This window comes from Pseudophryne corroboree, chromosome 6 (genome assembly GCF_028390025.1).
Source record: "Pseudophryne corroboree isolate aPseCor3 chromosome 6, aPseCor3.hap2, whole genome shotgun sequence".
In the NCBI taxonomy this organism is placed as follows: Eukaryota; Metazoa; Chordata; class Amphibia; order Anura; family Myobatrachidae; genus Pseudophryne; species Pseudophryne corroboree.
This window is the reverse complement of record NC_086449.1, coordinates 435,414,931-435,429,374: the sequence shown is the minus strand read 5'-3', so window position 1 is coordinate 435,429,374 and position 14,444 is coordinate 435,414,931. Positions and strand designations below refer to the sequence as shown.

At 44.2% G+C, this 14,444-nt stretch overlaps 1 protein-coding gene across 1 annotated transcript in view; it reads left to right on the top strand.

Annotated features, from left to right (window-relative positions):
* Positions 1 to 14,444, top strand: part of LAMB4 (laminin subunit beta 4) — a 260,547-nt gene that overhangs the window by 110,750 nt on the left and 135,353 nt on the right. The window contains exons 16-17 of the mRNA XM_063929992.1: positions 627 to 748; positions 1,582 to 1,702. Of these exons, the coding sequence (XP_063786062.1) occupies positions 627 to 748; positions 1,582 to 1,702 (243 nt within the window). The remainder of the gene's footprint in view (positions 1 to 626; positions 749 to 1,581; positions 1,703 to 14,444) is intronic.

Genomic DNA, 14,444 nt, shown 5'->3' with positions numbered 1-14,444 from the left:
ACTGAGCAAGGCAGGGACCACAGAGGGCACTCAGCAAGGCAGGGCAAGGTGCATGGTTAAATTGTATGAAATTTTGCTATCTTAAATCAGTATTTAAAGTAGATTGGTTCGGGATATATGTATGACCTACAGTATATATAATACATAAATTTAATACAAAAAATGGTGTTTGATATGTTTTATCATTCTGAATACAATCCATTTTTGTTTATTTTGCTTTATTGCTATTGAGAAACAAGTCATAATAAACTGTTTAGGAAAAAAATCAGAATAATAATATAGATAATAATAATTAGATAGATAGATAGATAGATAGATAGATAGTTGCGGTTAGCATTTCGGCACCCTAGATGCCGGTGGTCAGTTAACCGATGCCGGAATCCCGACACCACTCGGATTAGCCATAGCTGACAGCCCCTGTGTCCTTAGCCCTAGCCACCACCCCAGGCAGGTTAGGGTTAGGGTAGGGGGCAGGGGAGGGGAAAATTAATTACCCCATCCCCTGTCGGCATACTAAAAGTTGGGATGTTGCGGTTTGTTACAGGACCATGTATGTACTGGTTTCCTTTTGTCTAGTCTTACAGCAAGTCTTTTCAATGTTATTTTTCACATTTTCTCTCATATAGTTATTGGAAGACTGGACAGCAAGAATAGTGGTCAACCTGCCAAAGGATGTAGTGAGTGAACACTGCAAGCATAGGACAGATCAGGCTCAGGGATATACCTTACATCTTCCTGCTACTTCCAGGTACACTGTATCTTATAAAGAATTGTATAGTGGTTGTTTTATTAAGCAGTGAAAAGAGTGGAGAATGGGACCAGTGGAGAAAGTTACCAATAGCAACCAATCAGCTTTGAGGAAGCATTTATCGAGTACACCCTATAAAATGATAGCTACTGTACTGTATATGCTGACTGGTTGCCATGGGCATCTTCCCTACTGGTCCACTTCTCCACACCTCACTGAATAACATATTTACACAATACAGTATAGACAGTTAAACAGGATGTACAGTAGGTATGCTAGAGTACAGCATACGGAAAACGGTGTGTAAAAGACAACATTAGTAAATGAGGAGTCTTTAGCAGCTTGTATAGTTGCCAGCTAAACATATTACAAGGATCAAACTTATCTGGATATCATTTGGCATGCTGTTTTTTTTTTTTTTGTATGATCATATGTGTATATTTTTATCCAATTAAGCAGCTTTCTTCTAATTTATTTATATTGCACACACTATGCATCACCATCACTTGATAGTGAATGCATGTAATGTACACACTGTACACCAGATGGCAGACTTACTGTAGTTACCTAAGTATTACAGCTAAACATTATCTCCTTGCACACAGTAAGTCTAATTTAGGTATTTTTAATATTACATAGGATGCAGAAATACATTGTAGAAAAAACATAGTAACATCTGAAATTGGTAATTTAACTTATATTTATTTAAAGAAAAACTTCTGTGTTATGCTCAGACATACTCTAGCAGAGATGAATTTTTTTTCTGTATACTCTCAATATTGGTGTGAACGCATGAACTCTTGTTAACATCCATACCTGTATCTCCTTTGCAGGTTAGCTCTACTTAACACATCTATATGCTTGGATCCAAAAGCAGAATACTTAATAGATGTTTATTTTTCGCAAATATCAAACATTGATAATAACAACAAACTATATATATTAGTCGATTCGGTAAGTACCTAAAAATAAAACAATGTATTTATATATAGAGGAAAAATTGTAGCAAAAAATTAACAACTGTGCTTTATAATTCCTCTTGTAATGTATATTGGATGTGATATCTTCTTACTGCCTGGGTTTAGTAATGTACATTACTTGTACAGTCAGTGAATTGGTATATTTAAAATCCGAAAACATTACATTATGATCATACAGTATTCAGTGAACATATGATGGTGATTGTAACGTAAAAAGCCCTTATCCAAAAAATACTCTACCTTAAGTCCCAAAGCATGCTGAATAATAGAGCCCACAAATACAGTATATATTGAATTATTGAAAATATATTTGATAAATGCATGTGTTTTTGTCAGGCTATTGTTATTTATCTAATCAGTTGTCCATTAATCAGTGTTATTAAGTCCTAAGTCCTGCAACACAAGACATGCAAAGTATGCAAAAGCTATTTACCATGGACAGCAGCAGTAACTGTGCTCCTAAACAATCACCTCCTTCCTAACCTATCACCTCCTAAATTATCACTATTTTTATTGTTTGCTTGATTTCAATTTCTTATTGGAAATCCATCATAGTGCGCATGTGTGACCTGGCAGTGCTTAAACACGCATATGCAGAAGAGACCGGAACTGGCAACAGATGCGATAATTGTTTGCTTACTGCTGCCAGACAGCATATCCTGAAAGCTGTGTAATATTATTATTATTACTACCAGTTATTTATATAGCACACACATATTCTGCAGCGCTTTACAGAGAATAATTGCCTATTCACATCAGTTTCTGCCCCAGTGGAGCTTACAATCTATGTTCCCTACCACACGTACACACACACACATACACATTAGGGTTCATTTTTGTCAGGAGCCAATTAACCTATCAGTATATTTTTGGATTGTGGGAGGAACCCGGAGTACCTGGAGGAGACCCACGCAAGCACGGCGAGAATATATAAACGCCACACAGTTAGGGTCACGGTGGGAATCGAACCCACAAACTCAGTAATGCTAACCATTATACCCTTCATACTGCCAATATGTTGTTGTTTTGAAACACAGCAGCTAAAAAGATATTCTATCACCAAAATGTAAGGCAAAGGAATATATGTGTGTTTTTTTACCTTTTTGATAAATACAGTATACTCCTGTTATGAAAATACTAGAACCTTGGACTTGCAAGATGCTGTAGAGAGCTCCTATGAAGAATCTTTGGATGTGCAAGATGCTGTGGAAGACTTCAGAACTATTAGTGAACATGGCTGGTTGCTTGAAGTCATGGGAAACTCCAGTTCTGTTAGAGTGAGACTCCTAGATCCCTCAAGAGGCATTTCACCATTAGCAACCCCTGCTGTTCCCTTAGTGCTTATTGTGCACACCTGTACTTAGGGGGCCCCCTGGACTTAATTCCTCCAGCGGTAGGAGTTCACCCAATAGACCGAAGATCCTAGATTACACAGAGCAAAGGCTGAAGAGAGAGGATACGGCAGTGTCTTCATAGCTAAAATACAATTTGATGAGACTTCGGGACCACTGAGTCTTACATAATCCTCCCATTCTAGAGATTGCTGAGAGATAGAGTATAACGTCGGCAGATGCAGACAGATGGAATATCAGGAATGGCTGCAGCCCAGCCATGCGGGGTAACTGCAGTCTGGTTTGATATATTAGAGCTAAAGTTGACTGATCATGCAGGCAGAGCCCGTCCTAACCAATATGATGCCCTAGGCAAGATTTTGGCTGGTGCCCCCTAGCACCGCCGTTAGTTCTGCAAGAGATGCCTGGCATGAGTCAGCTTGCAGCTCTGCTAACGTTGGGCGCCTTTTGTTTATGAAAATGCATCTCATTTGCATTAGGATGCACACGCAGCTTCTGCTGATTAAAATGATATGCAGCATGCCTATATTCTTTGTGCGACTGCGGCTGTATCTGCATACGAAATGTTACATTACAGTAATTTCCAGGAATACACACAGAATATAGGCATGCCGCATATCATTTTAATCAGCAGAAGCTGCTGGTGCCCCTAAGCATACCAAATGCCCTAGGCATTTGCCTAGTTTACCTATGCCTAAGGCCGGCTCTGCATGCAGGATGTCAGCAGACAGGACTGGTATGCAGGCTTGGTAGAAGCTTGGCCTTATAGCAAGCAGACCAGATATACTGGATTGGTTGTATATTTGACTTTGCAGAATATTAGCTGACAGACAAGGTATGCAGAATTAATCTAAGCTTGACCTTGCTGGACTTTTATGGACAGACGAGGTGTGCAGGATTGACCAAAGCTGAACCTTGCAGGAAGTTAACTGGCAGACCAGATGCACAGGATTAGCTGAAGCTTTGCCTTGCAGGATATCAACAGACAGACCAGGTTTTCATGAACAGCTGCAGCAGACAAGGAAACCAGGAAGATCCAAAGGACTTTAACAGAGCGACAAGGGCTCCTGCAGTAACTGAGGACTATAACTGGCAAGGTCAGGCAGGATTGCCTGGGAGATAAAGAGAAGGAGAGCCAATCCAGAGGCCTACTGAGATAAGCCCCCTCTAAATTACACATTACATGCAGCTGAAGTGCTGCACGTCCCTGCAGCCAGCCCACAACCCCCCCCCCCCCCCCCCCCCCCCCGCGGCTGCCCGCCGTCCCTGTTGCCTGGGTAAACGTCGGAGAAGCTGCTAGGCAGAAGCACTGTGACATCCCGGTCACCTAGTAATGACTGGGGCTAGCAATGCGCCACCAGAGCTGCTCATAACAGCTCCCTAACATACAGTATTTGATGACAGATGATTTGGCTACAGTACTACACCTTTACCGTCCATTTTCCACAGATTACAGGTGAAACTCAGAAAATTAAAATATTGTGCAAAACTTCATTTATTTCAGTAATTCAACTTAAAAGGTGAAACTAATATATTATATAGACTCATTACATGCAAAGTGAGATATTCCAAGCCTTTATTTGTTATAATTTTGATGATTGTGGCTTGCAGTTTAAGATAACCCCAAATCCCAAATCTTCGAAAATTAGAATATTACATAAAATCAATAAAAAAATTATTTTAAATACAGAAATGTCGGCCCTCTGAAAAGTATAATCATGCATATGTACTCAGTACTTGGTTTGGGCCCCTTTTGCATGAATTACTGCCTTAATGCAGCGTGGCATGGATTCTATCAGCCTGTGGCACTGCTGAGGTGTTATGGAAGTGTCAGGCAGCGTGTGCTTACCGCTGCGGGTCCCGCTGTTTGTCCGTTGCCAGTGGGCTATCTGCAGCGGCTCCGTGGCTGCACAGGGATGTGGCTGGGTCGGGCAGCGTGAGTGTGGCTTCCTGGAGGCTGGAGGAGGACCTGGTGGCCAGCAGCTCACTGGCAGTCTGGAGTGCTGGGAGCGGCAATGTTGGAGATCAAGGGTAGCACCAATTAGCGTGAAGGGTGAGTGCCAGCCAATCCTGTTTTCCTGTTGTCTATAAATAGGCTGGGATTATTGCATTCTATGTCACTGCTTTGTTGTGGTTACTCTGTACCTAGCTCTGTGCTCCCGCAGTTGTTCTGTGTGTCTCTTGTAATTGGTTCCATCGGGATCTCCAAATTGTCAGCCGACTCTCGCTGTACAACGCCCACCAGCTCTCCACGGTGCAGTCACGGTTGACCGCTCTCCCGCCAGTGCCTTCGGGTGCCGCAGGATTCTCATGGCGGTTCACTAGCTGCAGCCATCCAGCTCTCACAGTCCTTCATCCACGTCTTCATATCATCCACCATCCAGCTCTCACAGTCCTTCATCCACGTCTTCATATCATCCAGCATCCAGCTTCCACAGTCCTTCATCCACATCTTCCTATCATCCCGCATCCAGCTTTCACATTCCTTCATCCACATCTTCATATCATCCCACATCCAGCTTCCCCAGTCCTTCATCTATGTCTTCATATCATCCCGCATCCAGTTTCCACAGTTCTTCATCCACGTCTTCATATCATCCAGCATCCAGTTTCCACAGTTCTTCCTCCACATCTTCACATCATCCAGGATCCAGTTGTTACAGTTCTTCATTCATGCCTTGTATCATTCAGTGACTTCCTTTCTTGCAGTTCCCTAATCCTGAATTTTTGCCTCAGCTTCTCAGTTCTGTTGTCTTTAATAAATATATGAGAAGGAATTATCTTCGTCCTCCTTGTTTCCAGCACACAGGGGCATCCGCTCCTTCGGGTGGACTGAGTCCAATGGATCCACAAACACAGCCTGCCCTGACAGTAAGCACTGGCCCCATGGATCCGATGGGCGACCAGGCCTCCAGAGGCGATGCTACGGCCAATATTCTCTCACGCCTGGAGATTCAGGAGTCCACTCAGTCACAGATTGTGCAATTCATGCAGACCATGTTTGATCGGATAGAAGCTCTTCATGCGGCCATTAGGGCCCCCCAGTCTCCAGCTCCGGTAGTTTCTGTTCCTGCAGTAGTTTCCCTGGTGACTGGCTCTACATCACGACTTCAGCTACCTCCACCTAACAAGTTTGACGGCTCTCCAAAACTTTGTAGGGGATTCCTTAACCAGTGCAAAATCCAGTTTGAGCTTCAGTCGGCCAATTTCCCATTGGTCTGCACCAAGACCGCATATATTATTTCTCTACTCTCTGGTCAAGCTCTGAAGTGGGCGTCTCCACTTTGGGAAAGAGGGGATCCAATCCTCTCCAATTATTCTGAATTTGTTTCTTCATTCAGGAAGATCTTCGACGAGCCGGGTCGAACCACCTCAGCGTCCCTTGAGATCTTTTGTCTTCGGCAGGGCTCGCATCCCGTCAGTCAGTATGTAATCCAGTTCCGTACCTTGTCCTCTGAATTACGGTGGAATGAGGAGGCCTTAATTGCTGCCTTTTGGAACGGCCTTTCTGACAGGATTAAGGATGATTTGATGGTTCGGGATGTGCCCACAAAATTGGATGATTTGATATCTGCTTGTAACAAATTGGACTTACGGTATAGGGAACGTTGTCTGGAGAAATCCAAACTGGAGCGTCCAAGTCCTCGTTTCCAGGTTAAGACCTCAGCAAGATCCCTCTTCATCACCATCTGCTCCAGTAACTGAAGAACCGATGCAAATCGGACGCTCTCGGCTTACGGAAGAGGAGCGTTCTCGGTGCCGTCAAGAGAATCTCTGTATGTATTGCGGCTCTTCAGATCACTTCGTGAAGTCCTGTAAACTCCGGCCGGAAAACTCCCGTTCCTAGCTTACTCCAGAGAGGTCAAGCTAGGAGTTACTTTAGAATCACGCACAGGAAAGGAGACAACTTTGCCCATTCATTTGGAAATTTCATCTTCTGTCTTTTTGGTCTCAGCTTTATTAGACTCTGGAGCAGCAGGGTGTCAGCGTCCGGAGTCTTACCGGTACGCTGGGGCCGCAGGGCTGGCTTCTCAGGCGGCGTGCGGGCAGCGGCAGAGGTGGTCTGCTGCGCCGGGTCCGAGGGCAGCAGTAGCGGCGGTGAGGGGTTCCGCTCTTGGCGGCGGGACGCTGCTGCAGCGGGTCACTCTTGCTGAGCCATTGCTAGGAGACATGGGGCAATGAGCTATGTGGCTATACAGAAAGGTCTGCATTACTGGGCCCGCCATATTGGAGACCAAGTTTGAGGCATAGTTCTTGTTTCCTGTTTCTTCCAGCCAATCCAGGGGAAGTTCTCCCTCTAAAAAAAAGCGGCTGGTTTAGGACAGGGACGCCAGTGCTTCAAGTTACAACCCTGTTGTAGGTGCTTTAGCCTGTGCTCCCAGGATTCTTGCCATATTCTGGTTACTCCTGACCCTGCTTGGCCGGTTCTCTGTTGCTGCTGCATCCCCTCCGTTCCTAGCTTGCTGCTGCCTGTGGAAGCTCTCCTGGATAACCCGGTCCAGTAAGACTCTTTTGGCATGGTCATTCCCGGGACTTCTGCCTCGTCTTTCTAGCCACACTCCACAGATCTTCATCTCCAGCCACGTCTTTAACCACCATCCACAGTTCCGCAGTTCATAATCTACAGCCTCGTCTTTCAAGCCACAGTCCACAGTCCTTTGTCTACAGCCACGTCTTTAACCACCATCCACAGTTCTGCAGTTCACAGTCTACAGCCTTGTCTTTCAAGCCACAGTCCACAGTCCTTTGTCTCCAGCCACGTCTCTAACCACTATTCACAGTTCTGCAGTTCATTGTTCACAACCTCGTCTTTCAAAACACAGTCCACAGTCCTTTGTCTCCAGCCACATCTTTAACCACCATCCACAGTTCTGCAGTTCATAATCTACAGCCTCATCTTTCAAGCCACAGTCCACAGTCCTTTGTCTCCAGCCACATCTTTAACCACCATCCACAGTTCTGCAGTTCATAATCTACAGCCTCATCTTTCAAGCCACAGTCCACAGTCCTTTGTCTCCAGCCACGTCTCTAACCACTATTCACAGTTCCGCAGTTCATTATTCACAACCTCGTCTTTCAAGCCACAACCCGCAGTTCTTTGTCTACAACTACGTCTTTAAGTCATCGTTCACCAGCCACAGTTCTCTACCTCAGCCCTGTCCATAAGAACTACAATCCACTGACTCTTAGCTCCGCCTACGTTCTTCATTGCCCCTTGTCCCATGAGAAGGAACTATATCCAACCCCCTCGTCTCGTTCATCCACAGCCAACTACCTCCTTGGGCAAGTCTCAGCTGCCGGATCCTCAAACCTCGCTAGTCGTGACAGTAAGCACTGGCCCAATGGATTCAACAGGGGATCAGGCCTCAGGAGGTGATTCAACTACAGATATCTGGTCTCGCTTAAGTAAGCAGGAGGCCACACAATCTCAAATTGTGCAATTCGTGCAGAATATGTCCGAACGTCTCGATTCTCTCTGTGTTGCCATGACGGCCCCTCAAGTATCTACAGCTGCTACCACATTAGCACCTCTGGTCCCGCTTCCTCCTGTACCAGTACCACTTCCACGGTTGCATTTGCCATCTCCCAGTAAGTTTGACGGGAATCCAAAACAATGCCGTGGGTTTCTTAACCAGTGCGAAATCAAGTTCGAACTACAGTCGGCCAACTTCCCATCAGCACGAACCACAGTAGCCTATGTAATTTATTTACTTACCGGGCAAGCGTTGGAATGGGCTTCACCTTTATGGGAGAGGACGGATCCCATCCTGTCTAACTATTCAGACTTCATGGCCACCTTTCAAAGAATCTTTGATGAACCGGGCAGGACTTCTGGCGCCTCATTGGAGATCCTGCACCTGCGTCAAGGCACGTGTACGGTCAGTCAATACGTAATCCAGTTTCGTACTTTCTCCTCAGAACTGAGCTGGAATGAGGAGGCTCTCATGCAGCTTTCTGGAGCGGTCTCTCTGAAAAGATCAAAGATGACCTCGCAACTCAGGACGTACCTGATAAGTTGGATAAATTCATTTCCTTAAGCAATAAATTAGACCTAATGTACACGGAACGCTGTATGGAGAGATCGCGGTCAGATCATCCTAAGCCTAGAGTTGTTCTTCAACCAACACCATCATCACCAACTATTGAAGAACCCATGCAGATCAATCGTTCCCATCTCTCCAACGAAGAATGTCAGAGACGGTGACAAGGGAACCTCTGCTTGTATTGTGGAGCATCTGGTCACTTTGTTAAATCTTGCAATCTACGTCCGGGAAACGCCCGCTCCTAGCTTGTGCTGGAAAGGTCAAGCTAGGAGAATTCTCAGAATTACATACCAAGAAAGAGTCTGTCTTGTTAACCCACCTGAAGCTCCCTTCTTCCGTCCTTCTCATCCCTGCACTGCTCGACTCCGGAGCCGCCGAAAGCTTCATTACATCAGCTCTGGTCAAACGATCTGGAATCCAAACGGTCCGTTTCGATCGTACCATTTCTATTACTGCGGTGGATGGAAGTCATATTCCTGAGGGTATTATATCCTTTCGTACTATTGCTCTCAAGATGAAGGTCAGAGTTCTTCATTCAGAAAAAATCTCTTTCCTTGTAATTCCTAAAGCCTTTCATAAACTGATCGTAGGATTTCCATTGTTATTAAGACACAATCCCCACATAGACTGGCAAACTATGGATGTTCTCTCTTGGGGACGAGACTGCTTCCACAACTGTTTGCCTTCAGTAAGACCCCTCTGTTCTTCCAGCCTTCCTGAGGAATACCAAGCCTTTCAAGATGTTTTCAGTAAACATGGGGCGGACACCTTGCCTCCGCATCGCATTTGGGATTGCCCCATTGATCTGGTACCAGGCAAGACTCCTCCCCGAGGTCTAATCTATCCTCTCTCACTCCCTGAGACCCAGGCCATATCGAAGTATATCCGGGAGAACTTGGATAAAGGGTTCATCAGGTCTTCCACCTCTCCGGCCATGGCAGGGTTTTTCTTCGTCAAAAAGAAGGATGGGGGTCTGCGGCCCTGTATTGACTATAGAGGTCTCAACGACATAACAATTAACAACAGATATCCGTTACTTCTAATTACAGAACTGTTCGACCGTGTTAAAGGAACTACTGTATTCACTAAGCTGGACTTACGGGGGGCCTACAATCTTATATATATTCGCCCAGGTGACGAATGGAAGATGGCATTTAATACCCGCGACGGCCATTACGAATACCTGGTAATGCCTTTTGGCCTATGTAATGCCCCAGCCGTCTTTCAAAAATTTGTTAATGAAATCTTCAGAGACCTCCTCTATGACTGCTTGGTGGTGTATTTGGATGACATCCTTATCTTTTTCAGGGATCTGAAGACCCATCGAGAACAAGTCAAAGAAGTTCTAACTCGTTTACGAAGGAATCAATTATTCTGTAAATTAGAGAAGTGCACCTTTGAAGTACCCACGATTCCATTCCTCGGTTACATTCTTTCAGGGCAGAGGTTACAGATGGACCCCGCTAAAGTCCAGGCAATTAAGGATTGGGCGCTTCCAGCTACCCTTAAAGAAGTTCAACGTTTCCTGGGGTTCGCTAACTTCTACCGAAGATTCATTCAAAATTATTCTTCTGTCATAGCTCCCATAACCGCATTAACTAGGAAAGGAGCCGATCCTGTCAAGTGGTCTCTGGAGGCTTTGGAAGCCTTTTCGTCTTTAAAGGAGGCCTTCATGACCGCCCCTGTTCTTCAACAACCCGATCTCAGCCATCCATTCCTGGTGGAGGTTGACACCTCTACTGTAGGAGTAGGAGCAGTATTATCCCAGCTCTTCGAGGACATGAAAGTCCATCCTTGTGCATTCTTCTCGCAAAGATTCTCCCCCGCTGAACAGAATTACGCTGTTCTTGTGGGGAACAAGAATTACTGGCAATTAAGTTAGCCTTTGAGGAGTGGAGGTATTTGTTGGAGGGAGCTCAGCATCCAATCTCGGTAACCACGGATCACAAGAACCTCCTGTATCTACAGTCAACTCGATGTCTGAACCCGCGCCAAGCAAGATGGGCAATCTTCTTTACCCGTTTCAACTTTAAACTTAGTTACTGACCAGGTTCCCTCAACAAAAAGGCAGACGCATTATCCCATTCCCTAAGTTCTGAAGAACCCTCTGATCGTTCAAAGGAACAATTCATCTTGGAATCCACCTCTTTTTCAGCAACTAATACCTCTCCACTTCCTCCTCCGGGAAAAATCTTCGTTGCACCAAATCTTCGCAAGAAACTGCTTACATGGGCTCATTCATCCTCCTTCATGGGCCATGCGGGTGGTCATAAAACGCTCAAATTCATTCAGCGCTCCTATTGGTAGCCTCATCTCAGGACTGACGTTCAGGAATTTGTGTCTGCCTGTCCACAGTGTGCCCAGCATAAAAGTCCCAAAGGTCCTCCAGCCGGATTACTCCATCCATTGCCTGTGCCGCAAAGACCATGGACGCATATTTCTATGGACTTCATTACTGATTTGCCTGCGTCTGGCGGACGGAATACCGTATGGGTCATAGTTGACCGGTTCTCTAAAATGGCACACTTCGTTCCACTGGCTGGTTTTCCATCAGCATCCCAGTTGGCAAAATTATTCATAGCAGAGATCTACCGACTCCATGGTCTACCACAAGAAATCGTGTCTGATAGAGGTCCTCAGTTTGTGGCCAAGTTTTGGAGATGCCTATGTTCAGCTCTCGGTGTGAAATTGAATTTCTCCTCAGGATATCATCCCCAAATGGATGGTCAAACAGAGAGAGTGAACCAGGAACTGGAGACATTTCTGTGTTTATTCATGCCCTCCTCTCAGGACAACTGGCTGGACTTCCTCCCATTCGCAGAATTTGCCCATAACAGTCTCTATCACTCTGCCACAAAATCTTCTCCATTTTTCATTAATGATGGTTTTCATCCGAAAGTTCCTGACTTTCAACTTCTGCCTATGCTTGAGGTCCCTGCCACAGAATCAGCACTTCGACAATTTACTAAAACCTGGAGACAAATTCACAAGGCCTTGCTCAAGACATGAAAAGGAGGTAGACCTGCAAGAGAGCAGGGCAAAAGTAGACTAAAAGTCTGACCCGGGGCACACTTTTTATATCTATAGATTAAAATTGTACTTTTATTATCACTTAATAAAACTGTAAGTTGCACAAAATCACTAGGTAATAGTGTAAAACAAAATCAATGCATGCATAAGTATCAGGTCATAAGACCATTCATAGAAAAATAATCAAGAATGACTACTAATTAATGTGGCAGACCTTTATCTGCCATGAGCGAAAATATTGATCAGTAATAATGCTCTGAGTTTTCATGTGGTAAAGGTACTCATAGCACGTATCAGTGATATCATATGTAAGTGTGCTGTTTTTACCACAAAACTTAACGAGCACCAAAATTTAAATTATACTCTCTCCCACGGTTTATGACCAATTACCACAATAGTAAGGAGAGTGGACTTCCCTGTGCGCAACTTTAAACCACCAGATATGATTTAAAAAAACCAACCATACACAATTCATATGTACACCATATCATGAGTAAAGGTGAGTTGAAAGCTTTATACTTCCAACCCCAATTGTGAATAGATAGCGCCGTAGGCCTCCGCTTTGGAGAGCGCAGCTCTACAAAAAATGATGCACAATTTGTCATTTGTGTAGAGTTTGTATTTACATTAGAACATCATTCAGAATTCATATTCATCTGCATAATATACTGTGAATAAATAGAGAGTGCTATATATTGGTATTAAACAAATTCGTTCAGAATTCACATCAATCTATACACCACAATATAAATAATGGATAACATTATATGTCATTCATAATTAATTTCATCACAGTGTGGAGTTAGAAGGTGCTACATATCGTTGATTTCAGTTCAAAATTCATATCGATCAATACCCCACCATATGAAAAAAGGGGGATGGCATTACATGTTGTTCATGCTTATTTTCATCACTGTGTAGAGTTTGTATGTGCTTCAAACCACAACTAAAAATGAATAAAAACAGTAGCTTTCTTCGTGGAGAATAAACCTCAACGGGAAATAGTACACAGTTTTGAATACCCTATATCAATGTTTTAGATTCAGCATTGGAATGATTCTCAAGATGTTTTCTTGAATAAGATAGAAAAGAATACCGGAGTATTGGAAGGTGCAGACCTTCTGCTGTCTCAAACATCTGCTTAAAGCATCGAATGTCCGGATGAGAGGGTCCTGCCTCCTTCGCCCCGGTATTGAATGGGAGAAAAAGAGGTACCCACTTCTGCTTTTCCAATTTTGCTGCTCAGAGCCCTCTGTTGCTAAAACATTGCAGAGTAGCCCGGCTGCTGGAGTGTGTACATGGAAAGGAAATCACACAGTTAACCAATTGAGATGAAGAGAAGAATTAGTACCGAGGTACTTGAAGGGTTGGACCTTCTGCTTTCCCAATATCTGCTACCAGCATCGAATTTCGGGAGGAGAGGGGCCCGTTCCCTTCACCTCGGTATGAAAAAAGACAAGTAGATGCATCACTTCTGCTTTTCCAATATTGCTGCTCAGAGCCCTCTGTTGCTACGTGGCATTGCAGAGTAGCCCGGCTGCTGGAATGAGAGAGTGAGTACCTATATATATATAGGAGATGGTCAGGGAACTGTATATGATGGAAATAATTCCACAAGTCTCTCTATGTTTAGATATAGGGAATACACTAATAAACCGTGTTCATACCGCTAAATTGTGGAATTTGGCACAGAAAATATATTGTGAATAGATTTATCTGAAGATATATGGTACCTGTAGTGCACCAATCTAAAATTAGCTGTTTGCTGCAATGCTCCCATACAGTTTTTATATCTATCACATATTACCGATACTCAGATATAGGACACCAAATGGAGTCTAACATGAGGTCTGTTCTGTATCCACATAAATATGATGTGTGGTAATCTGAAGATATATAGTACCTGTAGTGCACCAATCTAAAATTAGCTGTTTGCTGCAATGCTCCAGTGCAGTATTTATATCTATCACATATTACCTATACTCAGATATAGAACATAAAATGGAATCTAACATGAGGTCTGTTTCTGTAACCAAATCAATATAATGTGTGGTATAAATGTGGTACACCAGACTATAATTGCTGCAGACTATATAGCTATCATACAGTGTCTGGCACTACTTATCTGTAGGTAGAGGAGCTGGTGTGGTACAGATAACAGATGTCTGATGGTCTGCGCGCGCTGGGAAGCCGCCGGCGTCCAGGGTCCGCGACCAGAAGTCGGACCCGGCTTACCGGAACCGGAAGTAGACGGATGTTACGCTCATAGAGCTTGGTCGCCTAGTAACAC